Genomic DNA, 19026 nt, shown 5'->3' on the forward strand with positions numbered 1-19026 from the left:
GGCAAGCCTTGTTCAATCTACTAGGCATATGACTTGCTATTTCTATAGCCTTCCATCCTCAAATAAATGGATAAATAAAGTATGAAAATTAGACCTTAGAAGATATGTTGTGGATATTTGTAGTGATTCATGATAATGATTGGGATGAATATTTGACGTACTTAAAGTTTTCTTATAATAATAGTATTCAAGTAAATATCGATCATTCACCATTTTTTTAATACGGATCAACATTTGATTATGCCAATAAGTCTCTATCATGCCATTGACACGAACAACGTGACAATGGAGGAATTTATACAATGGCTTACAATGGCCTTATAAGATACTTGGCATTGCCTCCTTATTGCATTGAATCGACAGAAGGAGTGTATGCGGATAACCATTGGTAATACAAGATCTTCTCAGAAGGCTGATCACGTATTACTCTCCAATGCCAACTTGCCACTTGCTACATCAATCCAAATCCGTAAATTAGTACCTTAGTAGCTTGGACCTTTCCATATTTTTGCAGTGATTTTTCATGTTGCATACCGCCTTGAGCTTTTGCCATATATTTAGATCCATCCAATCTTTCATGTTTTGTAACTCAAAGAATTTTATATTGAGCCAAAGCACTTTTCAGATCGATATCAACCACCACCACCAGTTGTAGTTGATGACTAACAAGGATATGAAGTGGATAATATTTTGGAGCATTGTTACATTTTTTGTGGCATTGGATGTCCACAACTTTAATACAAAGTTCTTTGGAAAGGTTATCCTATTCACAATACAATGTGGGAACCTACACAAAATCTCATCCATTGCCAAGAGACAATTTGGAGATACCATTAGGAGCAAAACAAGGACGTTTTGCATTAGTAGAGGGAGATTAACTATAATAAGATATAGATAAGGTAATTATATAGATATTCAAAACCATGGAAGTTTTTAGAATTGAAGTTAGGTTAATAAACAAGGTAGGATCCACTATAGAATATTCTAGAAAGAATTTAGAATGATTATTTAGATAGATCCCACTATAAAATCTTTTAAAAAAAGAATTTAAGATGGTTATCTAAGTAGGGTCCTCTATCTATGAACCTTCTAGAAAGTCTAGGATAATAAGACAAGGTATAAATAGGATTAACTAGGGCCTTTTGGAGCATTTGTCAAGTACAGCTTTAGATCTTTTTTTTTTTTTAATAAAGATTGGTTTTACATCTTTATGTTCAGATTTATTCTACTCTATTTTTATTTGCTCAATTTTGACTTCCATGTCTTATTTTGATTAATTTTGTTTAATTTTGTTCTAGTTTATTTTATCCTATTTTGTGATAAGGCTTTATATTGCTATGAATTAGAAGGATCTTGGATTTTTTGAGATAGTTTAGTCATGTTTTACTGTTGCTAAAAGAAAAAAAAATTAGAGACCCTTGAAAGTAGACTAAATGCAAGAAAAGAATTGATAAGAGTGAAGAAGGCTTCATTCTTGCTTCTATATATACTATGTATCTAAGAGTTGTATAGCAACATTCAATAGGCTCTCTAATACATGTCTAATTTGCAAGATACATGTCTTAACTTATAAGGAAAGTTTCTTATATGTATACCACAAGCTACCAATATAAGAAATATGTGACTAATTTATTGGCTAAATTTCTAACCTGTCAATCACCTACAAACATGTATAAAGATGAAATTGCATCTATAAAGCTTCTGGAAAGCTTTTCTAAAAGATATCATAGAATTGATTTATTTATATTTATTTATATTATTTAAATAATCATTTAAAAAAAAATATGAATCTCTAACATTACCTCATTTTTTAGAAACAAGTTATACAAAGAAAGATAATCACATGTTAATGAAGTCTAAGATGCCAGAAATTGTATTTGCCACATACTCTGATCATTGTTTCCTTTGAAGATAGTTGATAGGTCTTCTTAACCATTAATAATGTACCATTCTTGGACACAAAAGATCACCTTCTTATTTAATCATTGTTGAAGCCTTTAAAACTTCTTTTATAAAAAATATTTATTATACTATCAAGAATTATTCTTATCTCTAATAAAACCATCAAATAATAGGAATCTCTTCTAAGGTTGTGATATAAAATATATTATGTTTCATCATTTATTCAAGAAAGAATATGTTGTTCTTGAGGATCTTCATTTCAACTACATCATCTTGAAGGCTATAAAAATTACAATGTCTCATTTAGTAAGCCAATAAACAATGGCTCTTAAGTTGAACTTGTTAATTGTAGATTTTTTATCTTGTTAACATTATAAAATATAAAGAATTTATAATAAATTATAGAAGATAGAATGTAATCTTTATTGAACATCTTTTATTTTATAACAAGAAATTGCTTGCTTTTTATCTTGGTTTTGATAGATGTTAATGAAAAAAATTAACCTTCTCAACTACATTTGCAAGATTCATTGCTAATTCTCATATATATTCAATAATATCATAGTTTCACCAATGAACAAGATATTTCAACCTATTTTTGTATTGCCTTGAGTCAAAGACTTCTTCTACCTCAAATTCTTCATTATTATCCATTTCTATAGGAGGTTGTGGTATTTATCTTCTTCCCAAGATATTCACTATCTTATATGGTTCAAAAAGAGATATATAGAACATGAGATAGATCTTCATAGACTTTAATAGATGTAATCAATAAGCAACTAAATTGACTTATTTATAAATAGGAAATAGTCTAAGTCTATGATAATCTAATTTGTCAAAATAACAAATAGTCTTGATATTACAACAAAGTAATCATATCTTTTTGCCAACATGGAATTGAGATTGTTTCTCACTACTTAGTACTATCCAAAAAAATATCTATTGTAAAGCAAAATAAGAGATTTGAGTAGAAAATATAAACTTTATCAAATGTTGCACAAAATTCCAACCACACAGTTTTTATTGTAACAAGACAAAATTATTTTCTAATAAATTATCTTTTTTAGTAAATATGATTTATATTTTATAATTACATTGCTTCTTTGGATAATATTAAGCAATGTATATAGATTTTTTATAATATAAGCATAATCTTTTTTGACAATATTTAGTCTTTTTTTGTTTAGGAAGAGATTTGAATTATATTATGTTAATTTTTTTAAGCTTAAGTCTTTATAAATAATTTTTTGAAAACCTAAGAATTACGATTAGGACTCAATATAATCTTCTTCATTTAAATATTTATTCTTAATGACTTTCAAAAAGTCAATTATTGCATGAATGTCTTAAAGAATAAATTATTTAAATAAGTCTACTTTTGGCATTGTTAGTAATAAATCTTTGACATTATCTTTTAATCTACATTAAAACTGATTGATAAGGGCTTTATAATTCCAATCCATATTACAAAAAAGATTTTGAAATTTAGCAACATATATAATATTTGAATTTTATCTTTGCTATAAAGATAAGAGTTTTGTCTTTATTATCTTTTCTTGATTATTTTCTCCATATGTAGCCATAAACATTTTTTTAAATGAATTTACATCATACAAGAGTCATAAATCTTTTTTTATTACATGTAAAATTTAAAAGAGAATATTTCTAAATAGAAATTTACCTGTGAATCCAACTTGAATAAACCCATTAAGATATTGAAAAAGATGCAACTTTTGATAGAATTTGACTTGTTGTAGAAATCTTTAAAATTTTGATCTTTTTCCGTCTAATTTCTTTGACATATTAATCCTTATCTCTTTTGTAGCTATAGAAAGAAGACTTTTTGAATTCAATTGAGATATTGATCCATTTGCTTCTCTAAACTGCACAACTTCTTGGCATAAACATTAGACCTAATTCTTGATTTCTTTCATATGCATAAGAATAGTACTTCTATGATTGATAATAATAATATATAAAGTTTCTATCCTAAGAATTTTAACAAGCTTGTAAAGATTTACAATAATTGTAAACCTTTGTTCATTTTTGTTTAATGCAAAATCTATAATTTTCTTTTTATATTTATAACAAATAACTTTTACAAATCTATAAGTCAAATTTAAGGAGGATAATGTATAATTCCAAATATTTGTCACGGACATACATATAATTACCTATATGAATAGATAAAAGTATGTAAAAGTAGGTTAATTGTGTAATATCTTCTAGAGAAGCTTCTTAGAAGCTTCATAGACGCTGCATTGACTTTATAGGAGTCTATAGTTGACTTTTAGGTTAGAAACTTGGTCAACAAGTTAGCCATGTGCCACGCATGTTGGAAGCTTAAAGAATAAGCTAACTACGTGGTCTATCCATAGAAAACTTGCCTTGCAAGCAAAGGCATGTGGCCTAGAAAGTCAACATATATTGGAGGTCTTATAGAACATCGCCACGTGGCTTCTAGTTAGATAGTATATATAGAGGCAAGAGTGAAGCCCTCTTCACTCTTGTCAACTCCTTTCTTGCTTCTAGTCTAGTTTCAAGGGTCTCTAGTTTTCTTGTATTTTGGCAATAGCCATTCCAGTTTCTTTCTTAATATACATATTTCTATTTTGTCCTATTTCTTTTTGAGAAAAGTCTGACTTACTCTTTAGCTTTCATCGAGTTCTTGTCCCTGACAGATTGACAAGAGTACACTTACAATATCAGAGCTTTGTCTTTTCTTGATTAAGAGTGGATTACCCCTTTTTCTTGATAAGACATAAGCGCATTAGAAGTTGCGGATTACCCTCTTTTAAATTGATATTGTTCTTAGTATTTTCTTTGTTATCAATTCCTCTCTTCTATTTGTTTTGAGCGTTGTTAGACATCTTCTCTTTTCTAAGTGCTACTATGGCAGAGCTTGTTGAAATGAAGAGTGCAATGGCACAGATGCAAGAACAATTCAGGGAGTTAATGCTTGCGATGCATCAACTCAATTTACCACCACAAGGAGCAACAAGAATGGTAGGAAGTGAAGATATAGAGATGATTGGGGCTGCTTCAACATCTGCACCAAACCATGTCCCTTCTCCCAGAATGGAACACCCTTCGAGTGTTAGAGAACCGAGAGTTGCCTTGCCCGAGAAGTTTGATGGTACCAGATCCAAGTTTCGAGGATTCATCAATCAGGTCCAACCAGTGATTGAACTTCAACCCCAAAGCTATCCAACTCCAGGGTCACAAGTAAGATTCATTGGTACACTTCTTTCAGGTTCAGCATTGTCATGGTTTTCATCTTTTCTTGAACGACGAGATCCAATATTGGATAATCTGGAGGCTTTTTTGGCGGAGTTTCGATCCATGTTTGGAGAACATGATGCAATTCGTGTTGCAACCAACAAGATCCGTATTTTGCGACAAGGCAATCGATCAATAACATTATATGCTTCGCAATTTCGACAACTTGCAACTGATATCAAGTGGGATGATGACGCACTTGTGAGTCAATTTCTCTACGGATTACAATATGAGGTAAAGAAATTGATGCTTAATTTACCTGATCCTCAAACATTGAGTCAAGCAATTGACTTTGCTGTGAAGTGCGACAATCGACTTTTTGAATTTCGATCCGAGAGTCGCACAAGTGGGCCTCAACGTTACTACAATTCAATGGCAACACCGACGTCTCCTCAACACATACCTTCGGAAGTAGAGGATATGCAAATTGATGCGGTACGTTTCAAACCTCTTACTGAGCAAGAAAAGTCTCGTCGTCGACAAGAAGGATTGTGCTTATATTGTGGAGAACCTAAGCACACTGCTCAACATTGTCCAAAGAAGCGACGTAACTACAAAATAAGGAGTACGGCTGTCAAAGAAGACAGTATGTCAGAAAACGAGTACGTCCAGCTACAATAGGGACCGTGCGGCTGGAATCTTGTACAACTTCTAATAAAGGTCCTATCCTCTCCTCAAAACCATCTCCTTGTTTTATAATAGATGTGCGTTTAGGACCTAATAATTACAAAGCCTCTGCCTTGGTAGATTCAGGAGCCTCATCTTGTTTTTTAGATGAAGAATTTGCTAGATGTCATAGAATATCATTAATACAAAAAACTAAACTTGTACACGTAGAAGTCATAGATGGTCGTCCGTTGTCTTCTGGAGATGTAACTCACGAAACACTTCCTGTAGATGTAGTAATAAATGGTCATAGTAGTTGCGTAATTTTTAATATAATTAGATCTCCCTCTAATCCAGTAATTTTAGGCTTATCATGGTTAGAAAAGTATAATCCTCGAATAGATTGGATTTCTCGTAAACTTGATTTTCCTCAGAGCATTAGTAACAGTTCTATTAACCAAGTAAAAAACCATGAGTCTAGTATAGTAAAACTCACACCTATAGGTGCAAAAGCATTTATACACGCAGCAAAAGAAGGATCAACTTTTGCTATTTATGCTGCACCTATTTCTGGAAGCGTAAAGACTTCAAGTGGCATTCCAAGTCAATATCAGGATTATCAAGACGTTTTTGAGAAAAAGAATGCAGATATTCTTCCTGAGCATCGCCCATACGATTGTTCAATCGATCTCAAGGAAGGAACTCAGCCACCATTTGGACCAATTTACAGTTTATCGCAAGATGAGTTGGCTGAACTCAAGACATATATTGACGAGAATTTAGCGAAGAATTTCATACGCCATTCAAAATCTCCAGCAGGAGCTCCAATTTTATTTGTAAAGAAAAAAGATGGATCTTTACGAATGTGTGTTGACTATCGAGGACTCAACAAGATCACAATCAAGAACAGGTATCCATTACCTTTGATATCAGGACTCCTTGATCAGTTGAATCAAACTAAGATCTATACAAAAATAGATCTAAGAGGAGCATATAATCTAGTACGGATCAAAGAAGGAGATGAATGGAAGACTGCGTTTCGAACCAAGTACGGGCATTTTGAATATAATATCATGCCTTTTGGACTCACGAATGCACCAGCTGCTTTTCAACATCTCATGAATGATGTATTTCGTGAATTCTTAGACAATTTTGTCGTCTGCTACCTAGACGATATCCTGATTTATTCTAAGAATGTTGAAGAACATGAAATACATGTTCGTCAAGTATTACAAAAACTCAGAGATGCAGGATTGTACGCCAAGATGGAAAAGTGTGTATTTCACACTACTCAAGTTGACTTTTTAGGATACATCATTTCAAATGATGGTCTTATGATGGATTCTAAGAAAGTCCAAACAATCATGGATTGGAAGATTCCAAAGACTGTGAGAGATGTCCAATGTTTCTTGGGATTTGCCAATTACTATCGGATCTTCATCAAAGACTTCTCACGAGTTGCAGCTCCACTTACACGCTTGACTAGTAAAGATAAATTCCAATGGAATCAAAAAGCGGAAGCAGCATTTGAAGCCTTGAAGACATCGTTTGTCTCTGCACCAGTCTTATATCGTGTTGATTTTTCCAAGGCATTTTTTATGGAAACAGACGCATCGGATTTTGCCTTGGGTGCAGTTTTATCACAAATGGGAACAGATGACAAACTTCATCCGATAGCTTTTCATTCAAGAAAATTCTCAGCAGCCGAGATCAATTATGAAATCCACGATAAAGAACTTCTTGCGATCGTGGATTCTTTTCAAGAATGGCGTCATTATCTAGAAGGTGCTTCTAGTCCAGTCACTGTGTATACATATCACAAGAACCTCGAGTATTTCATGTCAGCACGCGTGTTGAATCGTCGTCAAGCTCATTGGAGTATGTCTTTGTTAAGATTCGAGTTCATTATCACTTATCGGCCAGGAAAACAACAAGGTTTGTCTGATGCCCTATCTAGACGTTCTTATTTTGCACCAAAAGAAGGAGATGCAGCTTTTGAGCAATAAAGAACGGTCCTCTTGAAACCAGAGCAATTTCATCTCCGAGCAATGAAATCAACATTGACTGTTAATTCAACTTTTCTCAAGCAAATCCAGTCCAGTATGTCCTCAGACCCTCTTGTTTATGATATCGAGAATAATTCTTCCAAGTCTCATGATCCTTCTAAGTTCGAGTTCAAGAATAATCTATTATATTTTGAAGGACGCCTATATGTTCCAGAAGGAGAAGCACGTTTACGTGTTCTTCAAGCACGTCATGACTTTCCAGCAGCAGGGCACTTTGGATATAATAAGACTTTGGAACTCATATCAAGAGATTTTTGGTGGCCACAAATGTGGAAGTCAGTCAAAGACTTTGTACAATCATGTGATATTTGTTCAAGATCAAAAATTCTTGTCATCGACCTTACGGACTTCTTCAGCCATTACCTATACCAGAACAACCATAGTCTTCTGTTTCTATGGATTTCATCACAGATCTTCCAAGCTCAAGATCTTATGATTCTATATTTCTGATAGTAGATCGTTTCACCAAGATGGCACATTTTGTGCCATGTACAAAATCTATCACAGGTGAAGAAACAGCTAAGCTTTTCATTGATAATATCTATCGCTATCATGGATTACCTAAAGATATCATATCGGATAGGGGAACTCAATTTGTGTCAAGATTTTGGAGGACCCTTTTCAAGATTTTAAAAGTGGACATAAAGCTATCTTCGGCTTTCCATTCTCAAACTAATGGACAAACAGAGCGCGTAAACCAAGTCTTGGAGCAATATTTAAGGTGTACTATCAACTACCAACAAGATGATTGGACAACCCTTCTGCCATTGGCAGAGTTTGCTTATAATAATACGGTACATTCTTCCACGCAACAAACACCTTTCTTTGCCAATTATGGCTATCATCCACGACTTGATACTTTTGATTTTTCAAAAGTTGATAATCCTGCAGCAGAAGATATGGCAAATCGGTTGTCAGAGTTACATGCAGTAATGAAGGCGCAGTTGAAGAAAGCTCAAGAACGACAAAAGATAAATGCAGATGTATATCGTAAAGAGCAACCACAACTCAACGTGGGTGATAAGGTATGGCTACTTCGTCGCAATATCAAGACCACTCGACCTTGTGACAAATTGGACTATCGTAGGCTTGGCTCCTTTTCTGTTTCTGAACAGATCAACCTAGTTGCATATCGGTTACATCTACCGGAGTCAATGAAGATCCATCCTGTATTCCACGTGTCTCTTCTTGAACCATATAAGACAGTGGATATACAAGGAAGAAGACAAATACCACCGCCTCCTATAGAAGTAGATAATAATGAAGAATTTGAGGTGGAAGAGATATTAGACTCAAGGCGGCGCCAAAATAAGCTGGAATATCTTGTTCATTGGTGCGGATATGATATTAGTGAGCGCACATAGGAGCCATCCAGGAATCTAGCAAATGCATCAGCTAAAGTCAAAGTTTTTCATCAACGACATCCATCAAAACCAAGATGAAAACCTCTCTTATAAAAGAGACAAGATTGAGGCAAGATAACATTCAATTTCCTATCCTTGTTTGTAACTTCTTTGCATTTTGTGACGCTAATTAGATGGAGAGCCAACAACCAGCGGATTCAACTCAAGAACCTTCGTTTGCTGACTTACCGGATGAAACATTGTGATTGTCACAACCTTCAAGACGACGCAACCGAAATGAAGACCCTCAAGAACGACATGTTCTTCCTCGAATAGATGGTGAGATACAACGCGTTTGGTATCACGACCTTGGAAGAGATTCTCGATGTTTGGTGATATTATTGGAGATAGGAACGACTCCTGATGGTGTTTCAAATGTATTATTTGAAGGAAGTTATGAAGGCCTCAACAGTGATCAAATAACAGGGTGGTCTTCTCGCCCTGGAATGGGACACTATCGATGGCTAAGAGGACCCATCAACTATCTTCGAAGAGAACAAAGATCAGAGTATGTAGCAAATACAATTCGCCGCATATTAGATTTTCTCAATATATAATCACCGCTCCTCGTGGAACTCGTCCCTAGAAGGGGGGGTAATGTCACGGACATACATATAATTACCTATATGAATAGATAAAAGTATGTAAAAGTAGGTTAATTGTGTAATATCTTCTAGAGAAGCTTCTTAGAAGCTTCATAGACGCTGCTTTGACTTTATAGGAGTCTATAGTTGACTTTTAGGTTAGAAACTTGGTCAACAAGTTAGCCATGTGCCACGCATGTTGGAAGCTTAAAGAACAAGCTAACTACGTGGTCTATCCATAGAAAACTTGCCTTGCAAGCAAAGGCATGTGGCCTAGAAAGTCAACATATATTGGAGGTCTTATAGAACATCGCCACGTGGCTTCTAGTTAGATAGTATATATAGAGGCAAGAGTGAAGCCCTCTTCACTCTTGTCAACTCCTTTCTTGCTTCTAGTCTAGTTTCAAGGGTCTCTAGTTTTCTTGTATTTTGGCAATAGCCATTCCAGTTTCTTTCTTAATATACATATTTCTATTTTGTCCTATTTCTTTTTGAGAAAAGTCTGACTTACTCTTTAGCTTTCATCGAGTTCTTGTCCCTGACAATATTGAATAAAAATTTCTACAAAGAAGGGTAGTCCACTTTCTTTAAAAGAAGAATTAATGTTAAAAAAACTAAAAAATGTTAGTTTAAAGGTGGATTGTCTACAACTTTTAAAGTACAACAAAAAAAAGTAGAATGATTCAATAATTTTTAAAACAAAATAAGAATGATGAATTTGCACATTTATAAAATCGTCAAGGACATAAATAATAAGAAATCAAAGAATTAATATATCCTTTTGCTATTAAAAAAATAGATATTCTTTCAAAAATATTATAATATTTAAAATAATATGGCTATTGCTAAAGACAAAAAGACTAGAAACTATTGAAATAAGACTAAGAACAAGAAAAGCATTGATAAGAATGAAGAAGATGTCACTTTTACCTCTATATATACTAACTAACTAGGAGCTACTTAATAACATTATATAAGACCTCCAACATGTGTCTAACTTGCAAGATAAGTTTTTATATGTGTGCTATATGGCCAACTTGTTGGCCAAGTTTTCAACCTATTAATGACCTATAGACATGTATAAAGTTAAATGTGTGTCTATGAAGCTTCTAACAAGCTCTTCCATAAAATATTAATAAATTTACATACTTTTACTTAATTCTATTTAATTCCTCTTATTTAAGTAATTGATAGTATTGATTATGTCCATGACAATTATTGGACATATGTGATTGTAATTTCTTTATTTAGCTTAATTTTTGTCTTTATTAGTTTTTAATATTTTTCATCTTCTTATAATTAGACTTAATTTTTTATATATTTATGTATACTATATATTTTTTAAATAAAATTATATCTTATTCTATAATGACTTCATGTCTAATATATGTTTAATTATATTTTCTACTTAGTTGTGTCATTTATTTTGTATAAAGAAGTAATAGATTTTTCTTTAGTAATATATATATATATATTTCAAAATAACTTTCTTTAAAATTTTCTTATTTTATTTATATTATTTATTTTAAAATAATTTTAATTTATTATAAAATTTGAATAATTCTCTTAAATAAGCATAATATATTTTTATGTATTTTTTTCTAATCTCTATATTTTATAAGATTAACATTGTTGCTTTCATTTTTGCAAATCTTTTGGAATTGAAAAAAAATCTTTTTTTCAATACTAATCATTATCTTTCAATTATTTGTAGATAAAATTTTCTACAAAATTCTTATTATATTTCATGTATATATATTTATTTTTATATTTAACTATAAATTTTTAGATAATGAAGTTAATCAAATTTTTGTGATATTTTTATTGTTACAATAAATAAAAATTACATTTTATAAATTTTACTAATCTTTCTATTTTATTACTCAATCTTTTTACTTATATTTAGATCAATATGTAAATAAATTGTATATATCAGTATAGTTAAATATACACATATATGTATATACCAATCCGAATTCTTAAAATATTTCTAAACTTGAGTGTTGCTAACTCAATCTTTTTGCATTTTGGTGCAAGTCAGTTTTTCATACTTGCTTTATAACTGCAGTTATAAAGATTATATTTTTACAAGTCTTTCTTGTATGTGATATTTTTATGTAATTACTACACCTACTAAACATGTGTTACAATAATTCTTATAAATAGTATCTTCTCAAAAGAAATTCATATATTTTTAAAGTGTTTTCACTCCTAACAATAAATCTAAGACATGCTGCATCTATAAAGCTTTTTATGGTCTTAACCATGCATCGAATATTTGGTATTCATTTTTGTAATACTGTTTTTTTTAATTTCATATTCTTTTATTTTGTAAATTTAAGTATTCTTGCTTTTCACATGAATTATCGTTTATGTATTTTTAATAACACAACTTAAACAGATATTATAAATCTTGATATTTTCTTTAAATTTTATTCTAAAATTTAGTAGTCGTTTGTGGTACCTTACACTTCACATGAATACCATATATCATTACATTTGATTAAAAATAAAATACCAATATTTCGAAGATGCTGTATTTACCTACAACCAAAATGAGTTTTTGCAAATGTAGTTCATGTTTTCACGTCTTCCTACATACAACTTGGCGAAGGCTTTGATGAATAACAACAAACACAAATAACAACAAAGGATGACAAGTCCTCTCCCTCAGCTATATTACCCACCAGGAGGAGAGTTGTGGAATATTACCATGTTTCCAATCAAAGCTGTTATGGGCCACAACACAACTCCAACTCAGTCAACCCATGCTTTTCTCACATTTTAGGATTATGTTTCAACTTTCTCCCTTGCTTATTGTTACATCCTCAGGATAATGATCACACACCACCTTGATAGTATTCTACGTATCACATATTGTTATCAACCTGAAAATTCTTCTAATTGAACTGGACCAGGAGCACAGAGTGGTTTCACAATATTTTGAAGAGTTCCGGCAGTAGCTGCGGAAGGACTTCCCCAAGTGTACGATGTAATTGAGAAATTTGAGTGTCTTGGTCTATACAGAGTCCACTTCATCATGTACGTTCGAAATGCGCGTTGGTTGCGGCTTGCGGTGGATTCTGGAACTCTTGACTGCAAGATGATTGTCGCTAGTCACAGTGGAGTGCAGAGACCTCGCTGAGCAGTAAAGACTGTAGAAATATACTGGTTGTGGCCAAAAGCAGGTGCGAAAGAAAGTAGGTAAAAAGTGGATTTATTCAAGAAAAAGATAATCACAGATGGATATGTACAAATTATTGAGCACCAACCACAATTGATTGAGCACCTTAAGAAATGAACAAAATACTGGACAGGATAGGCGGGTGGGCAAAGAATCCTATACAACAGCATTACAAGGTCTCAGCACGGCCATCAGCTATACTAACCTCCATTCGAGCTAAAAACTGAGTGTCATGGTGACACCAAAATCGTGAAAATTGAATTCACTAAATGCTTAAACGTCAAACCATTCTGTCCTGAACTACATAAAATGACTGCTCATACAAGCGGTCCAATAACGACACAACCGCAACTAGCGGAATACAAGCCAGTGAGATGATATGCAGTCGAAAATGATCCTACTACATTCCCATCAAAGCATTTGCCAATCATCTTCGGATGAAGGGTCTTTGGGGATCGATTCTTCCAGATCCAAGTTGCAGCTGTCTGCTGGCTTTGGAGGAGCAGACTTCTCAGCAACAGTAAACATGGGTGCGCCATTGGATTGCTTGGCCAACTCTGATGAACGTGCGCACAGGTCATCGAACTCGGCTGTTGCCGAAGGCCAACAAATTCACTTGTTTAGTACAAATCCTTCATAATGAGCAGATCGATGAAGTAGCTCTCAATTTTCTTATCACCTGAACAAAATGCTACAAAGACTAATGCAGCCCGAGGCACAAGATAACATCTTGGAAATCTAAAGTCGAAAGATCCACTTGCAATCTAACATTTGTACATCCAGAAGGAAGTCGCAGCCTTACCTCGATCCCTACAATAGAAACCAATAGCAAGAGACGGATCAATCGTATCCAATGGGAGACGCCGCACAGTACTGCACAAGAATCCACCCAAAAAACGTTGTCAAGAAATACTGTGCTGTTGCACCAAAAAGGCACAAGAGGCAGGTTCACTCCTTGGTAGATCTTACTCAGAGTAGGCATTGCGTATCTATCATCTTCAGATTTGCTTCAATGTAGGAGAATACGACTTCGGGTACTCTTCGCAAACCTTCCAATCATTCATCTTAAACTACAGATAGCAGTTTTTCATGGGATGTTGATGAATTCTCTGTGTGGGCTTCCAATCAGACGCTACTGGAATGGGTATACGAATATGCATGACTTACCTGCAATGATAGGAGCTAGTATCCAGCTCCAAATTCTCTGGTGTTACTGGCACAACCTGAAACATTACCACCGCAATCATCAGTTTCTCAATGCTTTATATCAATGCCTACACTACCTTGTGATGTTCATCAACATGCACCTACTGTGTGTTACTGTTGCCAAGGCTACTGAGTAATACCGTGTGAGGCCTACACATTTTACACGTTAAACGTTTACCTGCTGATTCTCATGGGGGTCCAAGTACATCGCCTGTTCATCTTGGACGCCTATTAAGTAAGTTGAAGCTCCTGGCTTACCACCTGCAATTCCAAGGCTTTGAGGGAAGGTAAATGTTGCCCTCAATGACGGCAAATACCTGCATAGAGTAAGGCAACTCATTAGGACTTCAAAGGATCCTAATGCAATCAGTTTCATAAACAACAGAATAAAATTCTTCAACTTGAGCTATAGGACACTTGAGCACTGGTTATGTCTACTATCCCTTGATTAATTTTATCAATATAAGTTCTTGCGAGAGTGGGAGAAAATCTCCGAATCACGAAAGTTTCCAGAAAGGTAATCCAAGGACAAGGATTAAAATTTCGCATCCCCATTGAACCGTCCGGCATACATCTAAATATTCAGAAAACCTGACAAAGCTGAGACACAAAAACTGCAAGTACCAAGCAGAATAGAGCAATGAGACAAACCTAGGGTTCACCTTGTCAAGGCCAAGGACAAGAGGCACGAGCACCAACAGGGGAGTCCATTCTTCAGTTGGCTCTCTCCACTTGGAGCACAATGTCGCAACATCTTCTACACATAGAACTGGTGCACCACCTCTCTCACCCTCTGCTTCTCCAGAAACTACATATACAGCGAAAGGCAAAGCTCGCTTGCCACCCTTCTTTTGACTCTGCTCCCTGTCTGCCCTTGCAAGCGCTTCTAGTGTCCTACAAAGAGCGTAAGGCCCAAGCCAAGATCCAGCAGCCAGACCAAAAGGATGACCTGCCTCCAGCAAATTATGTATCGAGAAGGGGCACGACTCAGAGTCACCGAAGGTTTGCAGAATTTGCAGATATGCTTGCGAACATGGCTGTACAACACACAAAATGGGTTTAAAAACAGCTTCACAGCCTGCCATACGGATAAAGATAAAAACCCAAAATAGAGCAAGAAATTAACACCCAACATCAATACAAGAAAAGCACTAAGTGAACATGTATGCAATCGTGGAAAAAGAATGTCCACCAACCTGGCCAGGCTCCCGTCGCCATGACCTGCCCAAATAGTGGCAAACAAGTGCCTGCATCACACGCCCAATTCCAGAACCCAGTTACTTGAAGAAAAACAAAAACTAAGTATAACCCAAAAGAAATTAAGTTACAAACCTCCACCTTAAGAAAAGAGATGCAAGGGTTCCTCGATACAATCATCATAAGGGCAAAGAGAACAACCTGAGCTAGAAGCATTTGACCACTGCGTAACATGCATCCCCATCCCACATCGCTAGTCAACTTTGACTGGCCCACACATTCAAAACCTGCAGGGGCAAATCACCAAAAAGAAATGATGAAATATATTTGACAAAGTAGCAGGGATGGGTCAGTCCCAAAGGTACACAATCTGTGGTTTCATTGAAATTTCGACTGATGAAGCAGCTGAAGATATGCCTCGTCAAAACTCTGAGGTCTGCCATGTGCTGTTGATGAGAGACAAAAGAAAAAACAAACCTTTTCGATAGGTGATCCAGATGCGAGAAGTGAAATCGCTGATAAACTCTTCGAAGGCTTGAACCGAAAGAGTTTCATTGTTAGGGTCTGCAGACACCTTATAACATAGTCCCAAAACCCAAATCTCACTTCCTGACGATGCGTTCGCTGCTGTGAACCTGGGCCCCAGCAGCAGCTCCTGCAGACGCCGCATGGAGCCGCACCTCACAGCTCTCCTTACTACCTCCAGCGCCCCTGCTTTCTTTACAACCAGAAAATGAAAAAGAACCCCCACTGGAGCTCCACTGCCTCACTTACTATGCCTCACTCAATATCGTGCCTGCAGACCAATAGATCCACCCATTCCAGCTGCCTCTTCAGCATTAACGTACTTGAAAACCTCCTCCAACCAAGTCAAAACACAAGAAGATACGTATGTGAATGCCTCCTGCATCAAGACATAAAGATTTCCTCAGAACATAAAAACCTAATTTATGGGTTGAAAGTAGAAAAGAAATGCGTCAGATTCGGTTTTGAATATTCCATTCGTTATTCCAACCCTATTTTGGTATATTCAAAGAGAATTTTCGCCATAATTATCCAAAGATTGAAGGGACAGCAGTTATTTCTAACAGAAAAAGAATATATGCTTGTGATAACGAAGTATTAAAATAATTTGGTTATTCAAAACACAGCTATTTCTTCAAGCCCGCAACAAAAATCCTTAGCGAGAGCCTGTACCACCCAAAATCTTGATCGCAAGCACTGAAGTAGAGGGTAGGGCGGTCTACGAAATTGTCCGCACAGAGCTCCGGGAGAAGGAGAGAGAGAGAGAGAGAGAGAGAGAGAAAAAAAAAAAAAAAAAAAAAAAAAAAAAAAAAAAATCACAGATAGCAAACCGCCTGATTAATAAATACAGATTGATAATGCGAGCGCTAAAAGATTTCGATTCAAAAGCATCAACACATCCTCACAATACGTTGTTCTCCATACTCACGTGTACGAAGAACTCCGATTCGATTCAGATCCGCTTCAGTTCACAAGCTTCAAGGTTGCTCTATTTGAATTTGCAGTCCAATAAATCCAGAATCGCTTCAACGCAAACTGCGGAAAGTAGTTTTTTCCACCTTCAGCTCTGATAAATCACTGATTCCTTTCCCGCAAAGCAAATAACCCACACAGCGACAATGCTTACGCAATGAGCCCTAAATCAAATCCTCTGCAACGAAATGCCATCGACTTCCGCTGGCCAATCTACCTTTTTCTCCCAGCCGTCCCGTTGGAGAACTGTGTTTGTCAACGCTTGGTGACCCCGACCTCTCCCCACACCTTGCCCTGGTCAAGGACCGATCCACCAATCCACACTCAATCGAAACTACAAGCTAATAAGGAAATCGGCTAGATCGATCCTACCTAAACCGATAAAAAAAGGCGCAATCATACGGAACCGAAGCCAAGCTAAACTAAACTAAACTAACCCCACCCGCTCCCGACCTCAAACCCTAGACAACTCAATTCTCCCAATCAAACCCGCTCCACTCCTCACACCAAAACGAACTCTCACAATCTTCACAAAACCACCCCAAAATTCAATTCAAACCACATTAGAAACACTTTATAAAATCCTCAAGCCCTCGGACCAAGACCACAACAACCCACGCACAATCGAACCACCACCACCACCACAAACAGAGAGAACGCCAAACCTAGCGATTCCGATCAATCGATGACAAATTCTTCAGCGGATACCTTCGGACGAAGAGCGCTGTCCGCCCGAGCAGACAGAGACGAAGGGAATCCAAACCCCTCACACCGATAGCGTGTTGAATCGATTGTGTGTAGACGAATTCCTTTAGATTGAAAACGACGCTTGCAGGATTGACGAAGAGTCAAGCTTCGTTTCGACGCCGAGAGTGACGACTCTCCCATACGATTCGTATTAGTATGTATTAGTATCTGTATTCTTGTATGCATATCTCTTGTGTGGATACAGAGACTGCCCCTACGCGATCGCGCCGTCACGCGAAGACATCTGGCAGGAACACGTGGAGGAATCTGCCAGGGTGTCATATACGGCCGAGATTCTGATCCGAAGGTGGACAGGACTCCTACTCCTTGTGCTTAAATTGGTCTTAAATTGACTTAAACTCCCCAATTAACGATGTTTGTAATTTTCTCTTGAAATTCTGGTCTTTTGCGCGTCGTGATTTTTGTTTATTTATTTATAATTGGATGTGCATATGAACACAGTATACATTCTTTTTCTGTGGAGTAAAACAGTTCAAAGAAGAGTACATTTAATCTAACATAGATTACAAAAGTTGTGTGTGAAGGGAATATAAATGTTAGATAAGTAATAGTAAATTAGTTTGTATATTTGGTCATATTCTTAGAGAAATTGAAAAAAATTAAGTGGTATTCGAGGATCTTATCTCATTAAGTAATTTATGATTAGGCAATCTATATACTTCGAAGCCCACTCTAAAAAGGAGGTCATGATCCAAAAGCTTTCTGAAAAGTCTTTTGCTTAATGAAAAAAAGTTGTTCATAAAAGCCTCATTTTTTGGAGATAGTGTTCAATATGAAGAGATCATGAAATGGACCAAATCAGTTTTTTTTTATTGTGATTTTAAACAAGACATCTAATATGTTATTTCTAAAAATTCTTAAGACAATATATAGAATTATTTATCTTTAAACTAAAATGGGTATTATGAGCAATTGTACGACACAACTACTTTAGTTTTTGTAGAAACCTGCTCTTGAGGAGGGGTCTAATGCAAGTCTTGGGAGACCATTCATGAAATGTAGATAAAAAGGAAGTATATTCCACCTCATATATATATATATATATATATATATACATCACCTGACATGTTTGTTGATTTTTTTAAGTACAAAGCCAATCACAAAACGCTTCTGGATTACAACTATCTTCATCTTCTCTCCTAATCATAAAGGCCTTTTTAATTTATGGGTTATTAACTTCACAATTTTATTTGATGTAAGTAATACAATCTTTATATTTTATGAAAGTTAAAAACAACCAAAATGAATCTTATTGTTTTAGTTTGTGGCGTGTTTTAAAATTTTGCATGCACGGAAAATATTTTATTATTGAATCAATGTTTATTAGTTTTTGA

The 19026-nt window shown here is 35.2% G+C and overlaps 1 protein-coding gene across 11 annotated transcripts; it reads right to left on the reverse strand.

The window, feature by feature from the left end:
• Positions 1-13041: 13041 nt before the first annotated feature.
• On the reverse strand, positions 13042-17786 carry LOC112288974 (cysteine protease ATG4B). 11 transcript variants are annotated; one of them, XR_016505611.1, is made up of 11 exons: positions 17633-17786; positions 17142-17218; positions 16881-16987; positions 15905-16331; positions 15629-15714; positions 15427-15477; positions 14893-15267; positions 14409-14547; positions 14192-14247; positions 13827-13897; positions 13042-13614 (listed from the first exon to the last, which is right to left on the reverse strand). XR_016505611.1 is itself a non-coding variant. In XM_024533789.3 (11 exons), exons 4-11 carry the CDS (start codon positions 16095-16097, stop codon positions 13436-13438), a joined length of 1161 nt encoding a protein of 386 aa, XP_024389557.1. In that variant the 5' UTR covers positions 16098-16331; positions 16881-16987; positions 17142-17218; positions 17590-17785; the 3' UTR covers positions 13042-13435. The 11 variants fall into 11 exon arrangements, 7 of the variants coding, with proteins under 7 accessions (XP_024389557.1, XP_024389555.1, XP_024389558.1 ...); XR_016505610.1 differs by having other exon boundaries at positions 17590-17736; XM_024533789.3 differs by having other exon boundaries at positions 14882-15267; positions 17590-17785.
• Positions 17787-19026: the final 1240 nt, after the last annotated feature.

Source organism: Physcomitrium patens, chromosome 11 (assembly GCF_059467195.1).
Source record: "Physcomitrium patens ecotype Gransden chromosome 11, ASM5946719v1, whole genome shotgun sequence".
Classification (NCBI taxonomy): domain Eukaryota; kingdom Viridiplantae; phylum Streptophyta; class Bryopsida; order Funariales; family Funariaceae; genus Physcomitrium; species Physcomitrium patens.